The sequence below is a fragment of the Pezoporus wallicus genome, unplaced genomic scaffold, assembly GCF_028554395.1.
Source record: "Pezoporus wallicus isolate ANWC-B61680 ecotype Strahan unplaced genomic scaffold, APGP_CSIRO_Pwel_v1 contig_5767, whole genome shotgun sequence".
In the NCBI taxonomy this organism is placed as follows: Eukaryota; Metazoa; Chordata; class Aves; order Psittaciformes; family Psittacidae; genus Pezoporus; species Pezoporus wallicus.
This window is the reverse complement of record NW_026640599.1, coordinates 1,140,292-1,156,898: the sequence shown is the minus strand read 5'-3', so window position 1 is coordinate 1,156,898 and position 16,607 is coordinate 1,140,292. Positions and strand designations below refer to the sequence as shown.

The 16,607-nt window shown below is 37.2% G+C and overlaps 1 protein-coding gene across 5 annotated transcripts in view; it reads left to right on the top strand.

Annotated features, from left to right (window-relative positions):
• NLGN4X (neuroligin 4 X-linked) overlaps positions 1 to 16,607 on the top strand; it is a 181,334-nt gene that overhangs the window by 156,981 nt on the left and 7,746 nt on the right. For all 5 annotated transcript variants that reach the window (XM_057419489.1, XM_057419488.1, XM_057419485.1 and 2 more), the window contains 2 exons: positions 12,357 to 12,542; positions 13,960 to 14,749. In XM_057419489.1, coding sequence (XP_057275472.1) covers positions 12,357 to 12,542; positions 13,960 to 14,749 — 976 coding nt within the window. The remainder of the gene's footprint in view (positions 1 to 12,356; positions 12,543 to 13,959; positions 14,750 to 16,607) is intronic.

The following is a 16,607-nucleotide window of genomic DNA, read 5'->3' as shown; positions in this document are numbered from 1 at the left end:
ATAGCATTATTTGTGATGCAAAATAAAGGTTTATGAATTTTGTTTCACATACTAGTAGATCTTTTTGGGAAATTAAAATCACAATGGAAGGTAGAGAAATAGTGCAAGTGCTGCTTTATTTGTGGGGAGTCAATTTAGCTGTTCTCTCAGTACCATATGTGCTTGTTTTCTGTGCTTATGAACAGCAAGCATTTTGCTTCAGTGTTCAAAGTATGTTTTTGAAGGCAATGTCTAGAATCGATCTATAACCAATGGATGACTCCTGCACAGGGCACTGATGTGTGTCCAGGCTTCAAGCCAGCCATATATTACCAACGCAAAATCTCTTTTTTCATCATAAATTAACTGGCACTGATGCAGTAGCTTCTGGCTTTCAAATGCTGCTGAGTGAATAATAGCTGGTGCATTAGGCCAGGTACAGTTGTATTTCAGTTCTGTGCTTGTAAGCATGTTCATCTGCCAGAAAAAGACAGCAAGAAGCAGCAGCTTTAATTTGAATAGGTTTTGAATTCCTCAGGTAGTATTCTGTATTCCAGATGTATGATATTCTTCTGTGTTTTAATTTTTCTAGCTAAAACAAAAAAAATTTAAAAAGCACAGTTTGTGTTCAGTTTTTTTCTAAGCTGTGTAAATGTTACCCACTGTTCGCTGATTCAGGGGAATGAAGATTATACCTGAGAACAGGAAGCAACACAACCCAGTGAGTTTAAGTTATTATGACTGCTTCTTGCAACTGAAATGGTGCCTAAAAGGGTAAGACAGATGTCTATGGAGCAGATGAATGAGACCATTGCCAGTAATCACTTGTTAAACATCACTCTCTTACAAATGGTCAGTCCTCATAAGAAGTCCGCCATTTGAAATCTTTGAAATCACATAGCTTTTTATAATAGGTTCACGATGTTATGCCATCTAGTAGGAAAATATTTTTTGTTAGAGGCTGTGCTGTCTTCCTTGCATTTTGCTACATTTTGCATTTAAAAGTTCTTACCTCTTCATGTAGTCCATTTGAACAAATTTATATCTTCCTTTTATTTTTCTTCATCCCCCTTTTTAAATGATCTGTCTTACATCTTGTATTAGTTGTCCAATATGTGCTACTTCTCTGCTTTGTGATATTTTGCTGCATTCATTCTTCCAGCTGTGGATGTAGTCTTAAGCTCAAAATGAAACACACAAGAAAAATGTGAACAGAAGCACAAATATACAGCTTCCTTTGAGGGCCATGCATTGTGGCTTGGGGACAAGATCATAACTGACCTTTGTTTTCCTGTTTATTGTGGAGCCCCTGTCCTATCAGCGTGAGCCACTCTTATCAGAGGGTGGCTCACAGGAAGTCACACTTTCTGCCAGACACAGATGCAAGAGGCCATAACTAATCCCAAACTGGAGTGAACCTTGCCATGCTTTTTTTGTTTTGCGTTTCTCTTTTCCTGCTATAGGGCCAGTGCAGAGAGCATTATCCTGCTTACATGTATTTGCCATCCATTGAATTATTAAACTCAGCTCATCTTCCTGCAAGATGCTCTGAGAGCTGGATTTTACCTGTTGTGTCCCTGTAGTATCACTATGAATCTGCCTCAGCTTCACTGAATTCACAGAATCAAGGTTGCTATGCTATATTTATTAGATAACAGTAGTGCTATTTTATTTAGTTAGTCATTTATTTATTTACAGAAACATTCATTTCCAAGTGTCTTTCCATTGGCAGTAGTGGGCATGTATCTAATTCAGGTCAAACAAGTTGAGTGAAAACGATTGTAGGCAATTAGAGCAATGCACAATGATTGGCATGTTAGTGGCCCTTATCAAATGTGTACAAAATGCTAATTCCTTCCAAAACCTCATTTTCTAATAATTTCATTCATTCAAGACAAAGTGATCACTATAGGTGCTGCCAGTTGCAGTGCAGTTCTTACATAAGACAGCAAAGAGCAGTATTCTTCCTGAAGAAGAGGTAGTTTATGCCATCATAAGAAAATAAAACTGGAAGTCAGAAGATACATGTCAGTGCTGGTGACTACTTTGTAAACTGCCAACAGAATTCGTTGCAGGGCCACTTGGGGTGACTTTTAATTTCGTTGAATACTAAACCTGCCTGCCTTTTTTCAGAGGTAATGGTACCATTACACTGACAGCTTATTGACCAATAGAGAAATGTGTGTTTCAGTGAATTTCTTTGAAGTTCAATTTTATTTCTCTTAATAGTAGCATTATATAAAAGCAACAAACTGTTGGTTAACTTTAAGTGCTAAATATAAAGTAACTCAATGAAGTTCTAATGTTGTGAGCCCTTATTTTTAGTTTTCACAGTGTCTTGTTAGCACTTGCTTTTTTGACACCGGTATATTAGTGCAATAATAGTGTCTGCTTGGTTCATTTTGGGTATTTTTGCCTATCAAGAAAAAATTATGTCTAAACCCTTTTATTGAAAGACACCAATCATTTGTTGCTGATAATTAAAGAGAAAAATCCCCTTGCTGTTTTTACAACTGGTTGCCATTTATGTCACACAGTTTAACCTGTCATTTGTAGGTGTAAATGTAATGTCTTTGCTAGTCTTTAAAATGCATAACTTTTTTTTTTTCTGTATCCTGTTAGGTTTTCTCTAATATGGGTGACTAGCTAAAGATATCAGGTCTTCATAATAATATTGATTAAATTGAAAAAAATTGAAGTATATTAGTTTAGTCTTAATTTCATGTAGGTTTGATGTAGTGCTGCCAACTGATACCCAGTCCAACCCAAGCAGTGACATGAGCCTTCTGAGTGACTCCCCCCAGTTTATCTACTGGGCATGATGTGCTGTGATATGGAATACCCCTTTGGCTAGTTTGGGTCAGGTGTCCCGTCTTTGCTTCCTCCCGGCTTCCTGTGCCCCTCCTCACTGGAAGAGCATGAGAAACTGAAAGGTCCTTGGTCAGGGTATGCACTGCGTAGCAACAACTAAAACATTGGTGCTTTACGAGACAAGGGTGGCACAAAAACACAAAATGAAACATATAAACCTTTAGAATCAGTTTTAAGTAATGTTAAGTTTGATGGCTTTGTAACAGTAGCTATGGAAAATCACTGATGTGCCTGATATACAGGAAAAAAAATAGAGTACAGGTAGAGAACATACTGAGAATTCTTGTACATGAATTCTTGTACAATGTTTTACCATTGTAGTTGAGGTAGTTTTAGGCCCTTATGACCTTAGTACAAAATGAGTGTAAGAAAAACAGGCAAGAAGAACAGGACATAAGGATAAGGAGTATCTATGAATGGCAGGTGTCCAGGATGGGGTGTGGTTAAACTAACTGATAAGTAGAAGGACAGGATGATTGTTATGCCTGTGGTGTTAACGAACCAATTAAGCTGGTATAAGCATCTACTGTGCGTGCTTCAAAGGCTGCCAGAAGTGATGAAGATTGTTGGAGGAAGTAAACGACCCTCAGAGACCACTACCACATTTTTGTACGCAGGCGGGGAACTTTCTGGAAAATGATGTAATCCATATGTAGCCTCATGAATATGCATGTATGCCCAGGGACTATATAAAGACGGCTCGTATAGCAATACAGGGACATGTTTTAGGAGGAACTATCCCGGCGCCACAATAAAGAATACCTGCTTGTCAGCTTGAAAACTTTGTCTGCAAGTTTGTTCCTGGAGTTTTCTCCGAATCAGTTATCAGCATTGCTGTCAGACTAAAGCCGAAACACAGCAGTGCACCAGCTACTGAGAAGGAGAAAAATAACTGTTAGAGCTATTAGAATCTAAAGATTCACCAGAATCTTTAGAAGGGGAGATTGTGCCGCAACTGTGGAATTGCATACTGCATCTGACTGCACATAGCACAGTGTTTTGATTTTATGGCTAAAAGTGTTGATAACACACCCATGTATTGGCTGTGCCTGAACAGTGCTTGCACAGAGCCTTTTTTTATTTTATTTTTCGCAGTGTGTTCCAGAGCTGGTGAGCTGGAGGTGGTCAAGAGGCTGGGAGGGTAAGCAACAGTCAGGACAGTTGACCCAAATTAACCAAAGGGATATCCTATGCCATGTAACATCACAGAGGACATAACATTAGAGGAAGAAGTGGGGTGGGTTTGGCTTCCAAGTAGCTGTTGTTCAGGGACTGGCTAGGCATCAGTCTGCCTGTGGGAGTATGTCCTTTCTTTCATGTGGCTTTGTTTGTTTGTTTGTTTGCTTGCTTTGTTGTTGTTTCAGTTTGGTTTGGGATTTGTTTTGTTTTGTTTTTTTTTTTTTTCTTTCTTTCACCTATTACATTGTTTTTATCTCCACCCACAAGTTTTGCTGTGTTTGTTCTTTGCATTTTCTCCTCTTCCTTTCTTCTGTATTTCTAGGGGCAGAGGGTGACTGCATTGCAGCTTTGTGGATGCTTGGCTGCTGGCCAGGGTCAACACATCACAGAAAAGCAGTGACTCATTCAATTGTTTTACTGTAATCATGGTCCATTTCTCTTGTTAAAGAGATTTGACCTTCTAGATCAGTAATTAGAGAAATCATAGGCTGACTGAATACACCAGGTATTTGTCAGTGTCTTCTGCAACACGCACATTTTTTTTAATTTTTTTTTCCTGGCAGTGATGTTCGTAGAACAATTGATTTATTTTAGCTTGGGGTTTTTATATTTTAATCAGGCTGTTTATAGTGCGTTCAGCAACAATCTTTTTATTGGACCTGCTGTTTTATTGGTTGTATTTTGTGTAATAGCAGGCTTTACTTGTGAATATTTGGATAAATAGTAAGAAGAAAATAGATCAGTTAATGTGTTCTGCAAAATTTGTTGCTGTCATCTTTATTTACTTTAAAAAAAAATATATATTCAGAACATTTGGCAAAAGCTTCTTTAATGACATTTCACATAGAGTTATGTGCTACTCATATGTTCAATCTCTAGTGCTTCAGATGACATCCACTGGCCTAACCTCATTGCACAGTGGTTTCAGAGCATTTTACAATGAACCAAGCAAATTTAAAAGCAGTTAGTGTCATGTGTAAATTTTAATTGGATTCATTAAAAGTATTTCATTGTAGAAATATCATAATGACTTAAATGAAGGAAACTTGTTGACCTCTGTAGTGCTCCGATAAATTCATGCTAAGAAACTTTTCACTGCTTAAAAATGTGTATAAAAATAGGTTTTAAATCTTGTTAAAATGCATTCTATTGTCTATTATTTCCCTCTCCCCTCCCAACTGTTCTTATAACATATGTTATCCAGGGCTTTTTTAAAAGGCTTTTATGTATTTAAGACTATGTATTTGCCTGCATTGTAAAGAACACAGATTTCAGTACCTAAGCAATATAGAAAAAAAAAAAATCATATTCTGTCTTCACCCTGTCTCTGACCTATTCTTTTGTACTGCATGTGGTAATGAGACATTCTTACTAAACAAGCAGATTTGGGTTTTGTTCTCACAACAGAAGTAATTTGAAAGAATTCATCAAGGTAAAATCATAGCAGACTTTATTGTTACGTAAGCCTGAATTAGAAAATTGGATTAAATACATCACTATCCTTTATATTTTAACATAATCTATATTATGTTAATATATAGACACATATAATACGTCTAGGTTGTTTGGAGCTGCTTAGGGTAATTAGCCATAGCAGGCAGAAATTTTTTTTGGTGACTGCTACTTTAGCAGGCCATACTACTGCTTGAGTTGCTGAACATTACAAAATTTGCCTTGACAGTAACATCTGCAAACAGCAAACCATTTTGTAGCTGAAGGAAAAACATTTTTATTTTGTTTTCAGGATGAAGAACTGTCTGTGTAACTATTTCTGCACAGATCCATACATGGCCAGTCCACAGTACTCACATTTGTCTTACTAGATAGCTGCCTCAGATTCTGCACAGAGTGAGTCTGTGCAGCAGTGATGCTTACTCAGCTTTGTATGAGCCATTAGTGCTGCAGGAAAAAATCAGCAATGTTTTTCTTCCCACTAACTGTGTGCCAAGGACATGATCACTCTTTCATTCCACCATCTTTTCAGTAAAGTTTAAATGGTACTGTTAAAGTTACAGTTGAAACAAAAAGGAATATATTGTTACCTTGATTCCAAATCAAATATCATCTAGACATGCTTCCTGTCACCAAAGACAGTTGAGGTTGTTTGGGGACAGTTAATAAAGGGTAAGCATAATTCCTTCTAATATTCCTCTATGCTCCAAGTATTTATGTCTCAGGGACTTCCTGAACCAAATGTAGTCTCTATGTACTCTGTAATCCCCAATGGATTTCACTTCATATTTGTATACATTAACATTTGAGTTTAACAGATGGATACACTTTTACAGTGGTAAATGTGATATATACAGGCAAAAGCTAATAGAAAATATAAAGATTCTGTTCTATGCTTGTAATTTGCTCTTTTCTTTAAACATGGCCCTACCATGGCACTTTAGTAAAGGAGAACAAAAAAGACATGGTTATGCTTTGAAGCACAGTCTCTTGTATCTTACTTTTATATCACTTATGTCATATTTCTGATCAGATGTACAAATCAATCTTATTTGTGATAACTTTGCCTGACAAACAAATTGCAGAAGGTCTGAGCAGCCGTTGTGAAGAGGCATAAAGTCAAAAGAAATGTGAAGCCAGACTATAGCAGTGGCTTAAAAAGGAGGAGACAGATCAAAATGCACTAGCTTGTTGATCTCATACAGATTTCCTGACAATTAATTTTTTCTTGTGCTATCTTGACTACTCACTGTGTCTTACTAAGTTTGGTATTAATTTTTATGTAAGGTCTATGTCTCAGAAATTAAAACATTTTATTATAAGTACTAGAGATTAATTTATTCTCTAGGTAGGGACTGACTTCATCTAAATTTGCCTGAAATGTAGGTGTCAGTTTTAAGCTGGTCATCTACACTTGTATATTTTCTACAGAGAAATAAAATTACTTTGATAGGAATTTGACCAATCCAAAACTAGAGGTCTAAAAAGCTGAAGCTACTTTTAGAGGGATTTTTTTTCTCTCTCCACAGTAGCTGTCAAGTTAGTACAAAGGTAATAGATTAGACACAGGTTTTTTAGGTGTCTAAAGTTGTGATCCGTACATCCTTACATGTCTCCTCTGATCTGGAGCTCAAATATGTTAGTTGTGATTGATGTTGTTTCTTGACATACTCATGCTATTCTCCTCAAACTAACTATTCAATGCACATAAATCATCATATAGCTTTCAGTTGAAAATACTTTTGTCTTAAGTATTAGGATAGATTATATTCCAATATCGTATTTATTACAAGTTTAATGCATTATAGTTGTTAAGCAGCCTACTGAGTTATTTGGATGTCTGGAATATGTCCACAGCTGAGATGCAGCTGCAGCTGAGCCTCCTCTTTGTAAATTGAAATTCCACGGTTGGAAGAATATGATTTTGATCCTGAGCATGTCCACACTAGCATTTTTAATTCCAGTAAAGGGTTTCCACAGAAACCCCCATTATTCTTATCACCTCCTTGAATATTATTCACATTGCTTCACATTGCTGAAACGTTCTGTAAAGTACAGCCTGGACCCTTCCAGGTGAACCTCAGCTGGAAGATGTGATGACCTTTACTCTCTATATCCACCAGTGGTCATTCATTCATCCCCTGGGACCAGACAAGAGTTGGTCCATAGTAAAAGCAGTACATAAAAAGTGTACAGTGTAGACACGAAGTCCAGCTATTCTGTTCGAGACTCTAGACTCAACACTTTAAGGTCTGCATGGCGTGCTAACGAATGGATGGCCTCTGGCCTCGGGGGAAGGCTGTATATAGACAGAAGTAAACTGGGTGGATTTCATAGATATTAGCATCTGCTATTTGTCACTGTGGGTTCTCACATAACTTTTTAGTAATTAAGGGGGATATATCACCACTGGTTTCTTGGTGTTTATTCTCTTGGTAAGATTTTTGCAGTGTAGTAGCAAAACCAACATTGAAGATAGACCTAGGGATTTCCTCTTGTTTAAGTGGGATTTAAAAGAGTTCTGCGTGTAGTTTTGTGTCTTCACTGCATTATTAAAACAGTGCAAGCGAGAGCATGTAGTTTATGAGTCCATTTTTAAAGGCTGTGGGAAAGGAAAATTCCCCATTATTTCCATGTATAGTCTTCTTCCTCCTTGACTGTAGCTAACCTAGTAGATTCAAACTAAAGCATTAATCTAGACTGTGTCCCTTAATAGAATCAGAGAAATATGCATAGAACTGTCACTTCAGAAACCTCAATTTAAAAAAGCATTAATCTTCTCTACATGAAAGAATGTAGAAAATATTAGATACAAGATTATTACAAGTAACACAGCAAAAAATAATTCTTTGTGCCTCCTCTTCTAAAATAATGCATTGTTAATTTATTTTTCAAGAATAAACTGTCATAAGGGAAAAGCTGCTCAATTCATGTGGTTTAAATCAAATCAGATTATTCATTTATTAATGACATATAACTGACCAGCAGCCAGTGAATATCAGCATTATAAAAGATAAACTACAATCCTTGACACTTAAGGAAGATTAGTAAAGAGTTGCAAGTTTCTAAACACCCTTCTATAACTAACTGTAAGAAGTTCTAACCACAGACTGTAATGGTTGGGAACCTAGCTGAGAGCTGATTGCCTGTCATGACTGAGAGACATAACAAAGTATGTTTGTCATAGCATATTCAGTAGAGTAAATACGTTTATGTTAGTTGTGACTATCTGTCAGAAAAAGACAGGAAAACATAGGTGTGCAGCTGTTCTGTGAGCATCATACTTGGCTGCACTGGGGGCACCTGGCCAATGCTCTCAGAGCAGACAACAGTGAGATCATGAGAAACTGCACAGTCCCAGGAGTAAACAATTAGAGATCTGGCATAAAGCCAGTTGTTTTGATAAGGGTATAAAAGCATGACCCTCTTGTGGCATGGCTGCTCCAGCATCAGGTAAGCTCCTACCACTCACTGACTGACAGAGACTAAAAAACACCCCACAAGGCTGCATACACCCCAAGAGAGTCCCTGTGTGTCAGCCCACATGGACAGCCCCTGGCTGGGTGCAGGCACTCCATGGGAGGATGCTCTGTCCAGGCTGGAGGGAGTTTGCAATGTCAGTGGCCACACCGCTGGCCAACACCAAACCATGTCCAGCTGCTACACTCTTCCCACCTCTCCCTCTCTACTTTTACAAATTGTCATCCTACTTTTGCCCTTCTTTTCAAGCTGTCCTTTGCTTCACAAAGCTGTAATTCGCTGGTTACTACTCAGTCCAGATAATAGTCTTCTTTCCCTCTGGCATGGTAAGTTTGGAGCAAATGTTGCTTAAGGCAATTTGGTGTAGTTCACTCAACATATGTAGGATGCCCTCCCATTCATCTTTTTCAGCTGTTGCTGTCCAAGTAATTTTCCAGTGGAAGAACCACGTGATGACCCTTCCATTTCACTGTGTAAGGGAAGACAGGCTTCTGAAGTCAAGAACTGAATGTTACTGTTAGTACCTTTCTGTGTCATTATGTGGAAAACCAAAACAAAACAGATCTCGTTTGTTTTCCATGTTCTGATATTGCTATTCTTTGTTGCATTAGGCTAGTGAGAAGAATTTTCAGGTTCTAGCAAAACCCTAATCTAATTTTCAGATCACAGAATGCCCTTCAAATCACACCAAATCGTACAACAGGAAACATATTAACTGCAGTTAAAAAAAAAATACATAAAAGGCACAGAGTGTAAATCCCCATCTCAGAAAAAAGGCTGCATTCTTTGTTCAGGATTTTAGAGTCACACGTGAAGATCCTGTTTCAAAATATTCACAGTGGTCACAGAAAAAAAAAAGTAAATCTTAAGTCTTGTGTATTTCTGGACAGATTTTTTTCTTTGCCTGAATTTCTTGAGATAGCTTTGAAGAAATATTTTGATCTGGTATTCAGAACATGAAAGAAAATGTATCCTCATCAAGAAGAGACAGATTTATTAATTCAGTTTGCGTCATGTGGGGCTGACACTTTGCCATGATGATTACTTTTTAAATCAAGAAAAATTGTTCTTGCAATTAATGAGAATCATCAGAGAACTTGGAAACAAAAAATCTTCATTTGTCTAACATCAGGTATTCATTGACTGGAGTTTTACTCGGTCACCTTTTAGTACATTTGAAAAGAATTCAAAATCACAAAGATCAACCAGCTTTAGCCTGATGCTGCTAGAAGAGCTAAAATGTGTTTAGGCTTTGAATACCGATTACCATGCTGCTTTAAAGGTTACAACAGTCACTTTCTCCCAGGGAGGTCATAGTTCTGATTGAATAAAGGCTTAATTATAGAATATTATGAAATATTACAGTGAGACGCAGCAACAAATTCAGCAAGTGAAATTCTTTCATTGACAATCCTAAAAGGATAATAAAGGCATGTGAAAAAGAGAAAAATACATTTGTCAAAAAAAACAAGGCAGTTATGGATTAATAGTTTGTTTGTGTTTTTCTCCAATAGAATGGAAGAGAAAAAAAGATGTTACTGCTATTCTAACCAGCATGCTTGCCATTATTAGAGACATTTTTAATGAGAAATCCATATTAAATGCTATTTAACAATAAGGATATGATTGTTATTACTGCAGTTGTAGCAACCATTTTGTAAAAAATACAAGGACTCATCAGATATGATACTTGCTGACATTAAATACCGATAAGTACTAATTAAATATGAAAAAGGTTTTTTTGGGTGCAGGATAATGGATTACATTCAATCAGGCTTGACCTTGCATGCGGAAATTTATGCCACCATAATGCAGGCCATATAGCATTCCATATTTAGAACTTAGGGCTTATATGATCTTGCTTTTAAACATTGTGGCTGGATTTTGTATCTTATTGTAGGAATTTCACTACAGAAAACATTATGGTGAAAGTCTGACAGGTGGAAATGTGCGACATCTAATTTCTTCTTCTTTTCCCATGCCTTTCCTCTTCTTCCACTTCCTCTATATTGTGAATCCCTTCCACCTAGTGAATTTTCATTCTTCCAATCACTGAAAAAATGCCTGCAGCCAATGCAAAGAGATCGATTCCCCTCTGCCAAAGCAGGTGAAATGTACTGCAAGGCATTTTTTTTTTTCTCTAAGGACCTCAGGCTTCCACTGTAGGCTTCCCTAAACATATGAAGGTTTTGTCACAGCAGGCTAAGGTGGCTCAAGATTGCAGACTCTAACTGCTCCAGGACTGCAGATCTTGAGAGTCCTGGGGCCCTCTTCTGGCAAATTTGTCTGAACTGATAATTAGCTTGGAAACACCAGCCAAGTTTTGTCTTGGTAAGCAGCTGTCAGCAGTGCCTAAATCAGTAATGTCCATTTGAAAACTTTGTATGTTTTAAGGTAAATTCTAATAGACTTCTGACTTCTAGTTGTCTGACAGGGTAAGGTCTGTAGGAGTTAAAAAGTGAGTTGCTGGCTTAATGTGTTAATTTGGACATAGTTCAAGATCTTAACTGTGAATGATAGGCAGCGTGGATAACTGCAGTGTTTCACCTTACGTGGTTTCAGAAAAACAAAATGAATCCTAGTCCTACCTTTTTGGTCATTTTCTTCTCAGTTGCAAGATAAGCAGCAAATGTGTCATGCTTTGTTTCTAAAACCTGATAACCGCATTACAGGAACAAAAATCAGCAGTGCAGCTCTCCCTGCAATTTCCAAGGAAAGGGAGAAAATCTGATTTGTTCAGATAAAATCTCCCTACTAAAGGCTGAATTGCCAAGGATTTACCTGGTATCTTCCTAATAAATATCCTCTGTGAAATTGGAGTGTATTTTTTCCTAGGGTTTTTCCTGCTCCATTTACAATTTTCTTTATGCTTCTTTTTCTGTTTGCGAGTGTGTGTATCCATTTCACAAGTACAATAATTTAAAGAGCTATGTAGTTCAGAACCATTTTGGTCCATAGTAGGAAGCGTTTAAATTAATGTGTTATGGAGCCTTGTTCTTCAATAAAAAACTGGAGATAACGCTTCTTTGCAAAGAAATTATCTCCTTTTTTCACCTTACATGCAGTTATCAAATGTATAAAATCTTCAGTCTGTCCTGTTGTATTGATACAGAATTATTTCCAACTGGAAATAATTATTTTTCCCAAATGTGGCCTCTGCAGTAAGGAAAAACAAACTGAAGACAAACAGCATACAGAATGATCTCCATTGCCTTCATGCCTTCACTGGAGACATTTAACTAAAGACTGTGACCTTTAAAAAAAAAGAAGAAAAAGCCCACAAAATGAAAAGATGGGAAGAAGTGTTGTGAATATGTGGATACCCTGTACCTGACTCTGTATCTGGTGAGCTAAAATTATCCTTTTTTTTGTTGTTGTTGTTTTTTGCCTTATAGGGTTTTTAAGTACTGGGGACCAAGCTGCAAAAGGCAATTATGGATTGCTTGACCAAATCCAAGCTTTACGTTGGATTGAAGAAAATATTGGATCTTTCGGAGGAGACCCAAAAAGAGTTACTATTTTTGGATCTGGGGCAGGAGCTTCATGTGTCAGTCTCCTGACACTCTCTCACTATTCAGAAGGTAACAATTCTCCGAGCAAAGTACTTTTTTCCTTTATTTTTTTTTTCCTTTACATTACAGTATAACAAAAACAGCCATAACAGGTAGGCTGAATTAGAATCATATGAGGTCTGTATTTTTTGTAGAATACCTGCTAGCTAATATTCTGGATTTGTATTAGTCAACATAAATATTATTATGTGAAAAATTAGATGCTATTATAGCAGAAATTTCATGCAATAAATGCTATGGGCAGTATTCTTTTTTTAGCTTTATCAGCAGACTCCAATGGCTCTTCTATCAAAGAATTTGCCTTAATTAAAATAGAAAAGGGAAGTGACCTTTTTCATTTTTTACACACTCTTGTCTGCATTTCTAACATGTATTTACATGCTTTTCTTCCTTAATAATAACATAACCTTATTAAAAATGTATTTAACTTCCCACAAGGACTGTGTGATCGCATACAGAGTTCTTAAGGCTTTCATAAGTGAGGTGTGGGATTTCTATCCTCAATACCTTACCCTTCTACTCGCTCACTCCTTTCCCCCTCCCCCCAAAAAAAGACAAAACTTGACAGTATAAACCATGTGCAGAAGAGGCCCGGGCATTTCAACTTAAGTATAAAATAGGACATATTAGTGATCTGACCATGAAAAAATAGATGAAGCAGATTCATCAGTAAGCTTTTCAGTGCTCTGACACAAAGCTCTTCAGACTCAGTCTTTTGTCTCTCCTTATATTAGTACATATATATAAAAAAAAGAACTATTGAATCTCATCCTACACACTTCCAAAAAAAAGTAAATATATTTTAATTCAGCATATAGGCAATGCTGACACACACACACAAACTGAAATAGTAAAGAAAAAAAAAGTCAGAATAGAAGACTCAAGCTTATTAAATTGATTGTAGCAGAGCAGATTTTTTTTTCAAATTATGTGATACGTGGCTTCTATGAAGGAAATGAGAGTGTGTAATTTTCATTTGACCTTTACTGAAGAGAGCATTTATGAGAATCATTTACATGGCAAAGAGGATATGATTGCTTGTAGCTGCCACTCCTTTAAAGAATTTTTTACAGGACTACCACTGTGCTAAAGCCAGGGGACTTCCATTAAAGATGCAAGAAAACTGCAGAACAAGCATGATTTTGTTCTTGAAACAGTAACCTGAAACCATCATGCTTTTTGTGTGTGAGCATCAAGAACAAGAGATACTTTACTTAGTAGGCTCTTAGAGATACTATAAAAAGGTAGCAGTGAGTAGAATATATGGAAATTTAATTGAAATTTAGGTATATGCATCCTTTAGTGATTGTTCAAACAAAACTTTCTTTGCTTTGTGAAAGCTGCTTTTCATTATATATATATAATTAAATATATTTTATATATATATATATAATTGGATTTGCATTTAAACAATTTGCACCCACAGGCTTATTCCAAAAGGCAATCATACAGAGCGGCACAGCCTTGTCCAGCTGGGCAGTGAACTATCAGCCTGCCAAGTACACTCGGATATTGGCAGATAAAGTGGGCTGTGACATGCTGGATACCACTGATTTGGTTGAATGTCTTCGGAATAAGAATTACAAAGAACTCATTCAACAGACCATCACTCCAGCCACATACCACATTGCCTTTGGGCCTGTGATAGATGGAGACGTGATTCCAGATGACCCTCAGATTCTCATGGAGCAAGGGGAATTCCTGAACTATGATATAATGTTGGGTGTGAACCAAGGGGAAGGTCTAAAATTTGTGGATGGCATTGTAGACAATGAAGATGGTGTTTCCCCCAATGACTTTGACTTTTCTGTCTCCAATTTTGTGGACAATCTATATGGTTATCCAGAAGGGAAAGATACACTGCGAGAGACCATTAAATTCATGTACACTGACTGGGCAGACAAAGAAAACCCCGAAACAAGACGGAAGACCCTGGTTGCTCTTTTTACAGACCACCAGTGGGTTGCTCCAGCTGTTGCTACTGCTGACCTGCATGCCCAGTATGGGTCTCCAACATATTTCTATGCGTTTTACCACCATTGCCAAAGTGAAATGAAACCCAGCTGGGCTGATTCAGCTCATGGTGATGAAGTCCCTTATGTGTTTGGGATTCCTATGATTGGCCCCACAGAACTGTTCAACTGCAACTTTTCCAAGAATGATGTCATGCTCAGTGCAGTGGTTATGACATACTGGACAAACTTCGCCAAAACTGGGTAAGTTTGACCCCCAGCATTCCTTTTGGTTGATAGCATGGCTCTAAAATAGTCAGCATCCGAGTGCGGTGGCTTTGAACCCTAATCTTGCAGTAGTTTTGTAGCAGTACTTGCATAAGACAGAAGGTAACTGGGGCTTATTCATATTTAATAGATTTTTAATTAGTGTGTTCCCTCAAACTATTTTCTTTCAGTAGCTCAGTGAGAATAATAATGCACTGTATTTTTTATTCAAAAAATAGGGCAATTATTAAGACAAAGCATGTCTCAGAAAGAAGAGGGTTCACTAAGATACTGAAAAATCAGAGGCAACATGTCTGCTACTTGAAGGAGCTGTCAGGCAGATAGCACTTATCAGCTGCAAAAGAATGGAAGGTGTTTTTAGCGACCTTCACAGGGATGAGGACTCAGGGACGAATTGGAACACAAAGGCAGACACTGGAAAGAATTTTCCCTCTGAGGACTGTAATGACAATAATAAGTACTTGACTGGAATGAAGAAAAGACTCAGATATAAATTTTGCTTTGATAAGGTTAAAATTTTTAAATTAATTCTGGTTATGAAACAAAATAAGACATCAATGTTTTGCTAAAAGTGTTGTAAATATCAAGGAAAGAACTCTCAAGGCAGCTTAATCTGCAAGTGCTTTTAATAATTTCTGTACTCTTCCTGTGACATTCCTTTGAAGAGTATTGCAGTGTTTTACTTGAGCAGCAAGGCCTCTTTTTTTTTAACCTTGAGTCTTGGCTACTGAATTAAAACAAAGATACTTGTGACACAAAGGGGCTGTAAATCTTTCCAATGAATGTTGAATGGCAGGATTGGACTCTGGAAACTGCAGCTTTACTGCACTGCAGTGAATGGTGTGCAGCTATATAAGAGAAAATCAGAGATGCCTAGCGTGAAACAGTCAGAGGCTTTAGCAACTCTTGCAGCCTTTAATGAATCCAAATGCCATTCAAGGGAGAGAGATTTTGCAGTCTTAACAAAAACCTCAGACATTGATTCAGTAGAAAACAGTCAAATGCTTCAGGTCAATTTAAAAGGCAAAAAATAAAGCTTTTGTTGCATTTTAGACAAACAGGTACTTTTGCATGGAGAAATCCCACAGTACTGCAACAATAATGAATGAACTGTGGAATATTTAAATGCATTTGGCAACAGGAAGTCATCAGGGCAAACTTCAGGATGAAAGCGAGGTTTATGGACAGAGAATGCCACATGCTGGCTGTACCATACACTCAGAAAGATGATTATCCCATCAGTCTATTTTTATAGATGCAGTGACACATATACATAGAGGACTTCAGATCCTTACAAATATGTAAAACTGGAATTATTATCAAGATGCAAGATCACCACAATCTGTTGCTTACAATTACTCTATGACTATTCCCTGTAGCATAAGAGGTCATACTTAAGCAATTATTTTGAGACTGTCAGGAGCTTCTCACAGTTCCAGCTGCCACCATCACTCATGACTGCAAGCACTTTCCAGCTGTTGCTACTTGAAAGTTAATTTCAGCAGGCTGTACATGTCATCACCCAATTCTCTGGTTGTGAACCCATTGCCATATTATACCTAAAGGCACAACAGGTGCTTTGGGAGAGCCATTAGCCATTTCTGAAACTTTGCTGTTGCTGATAACAGGAATGGGGAGTGTATCTTCTATTACAAACTTGCTTCTTTATACATGGTATGAAAGATGTGTCATTAAAAAAGTTAGCTGTAAAATTTCAGTTTACACAAGGAAAGGAGCAACATGAAATGGATAACTTGCCATTTTTGTTTGTTTGTTTATAAGAACAATGATTAATTGTTCTGTGTAGTGCATATTACATTTGCTGTGCATCTGT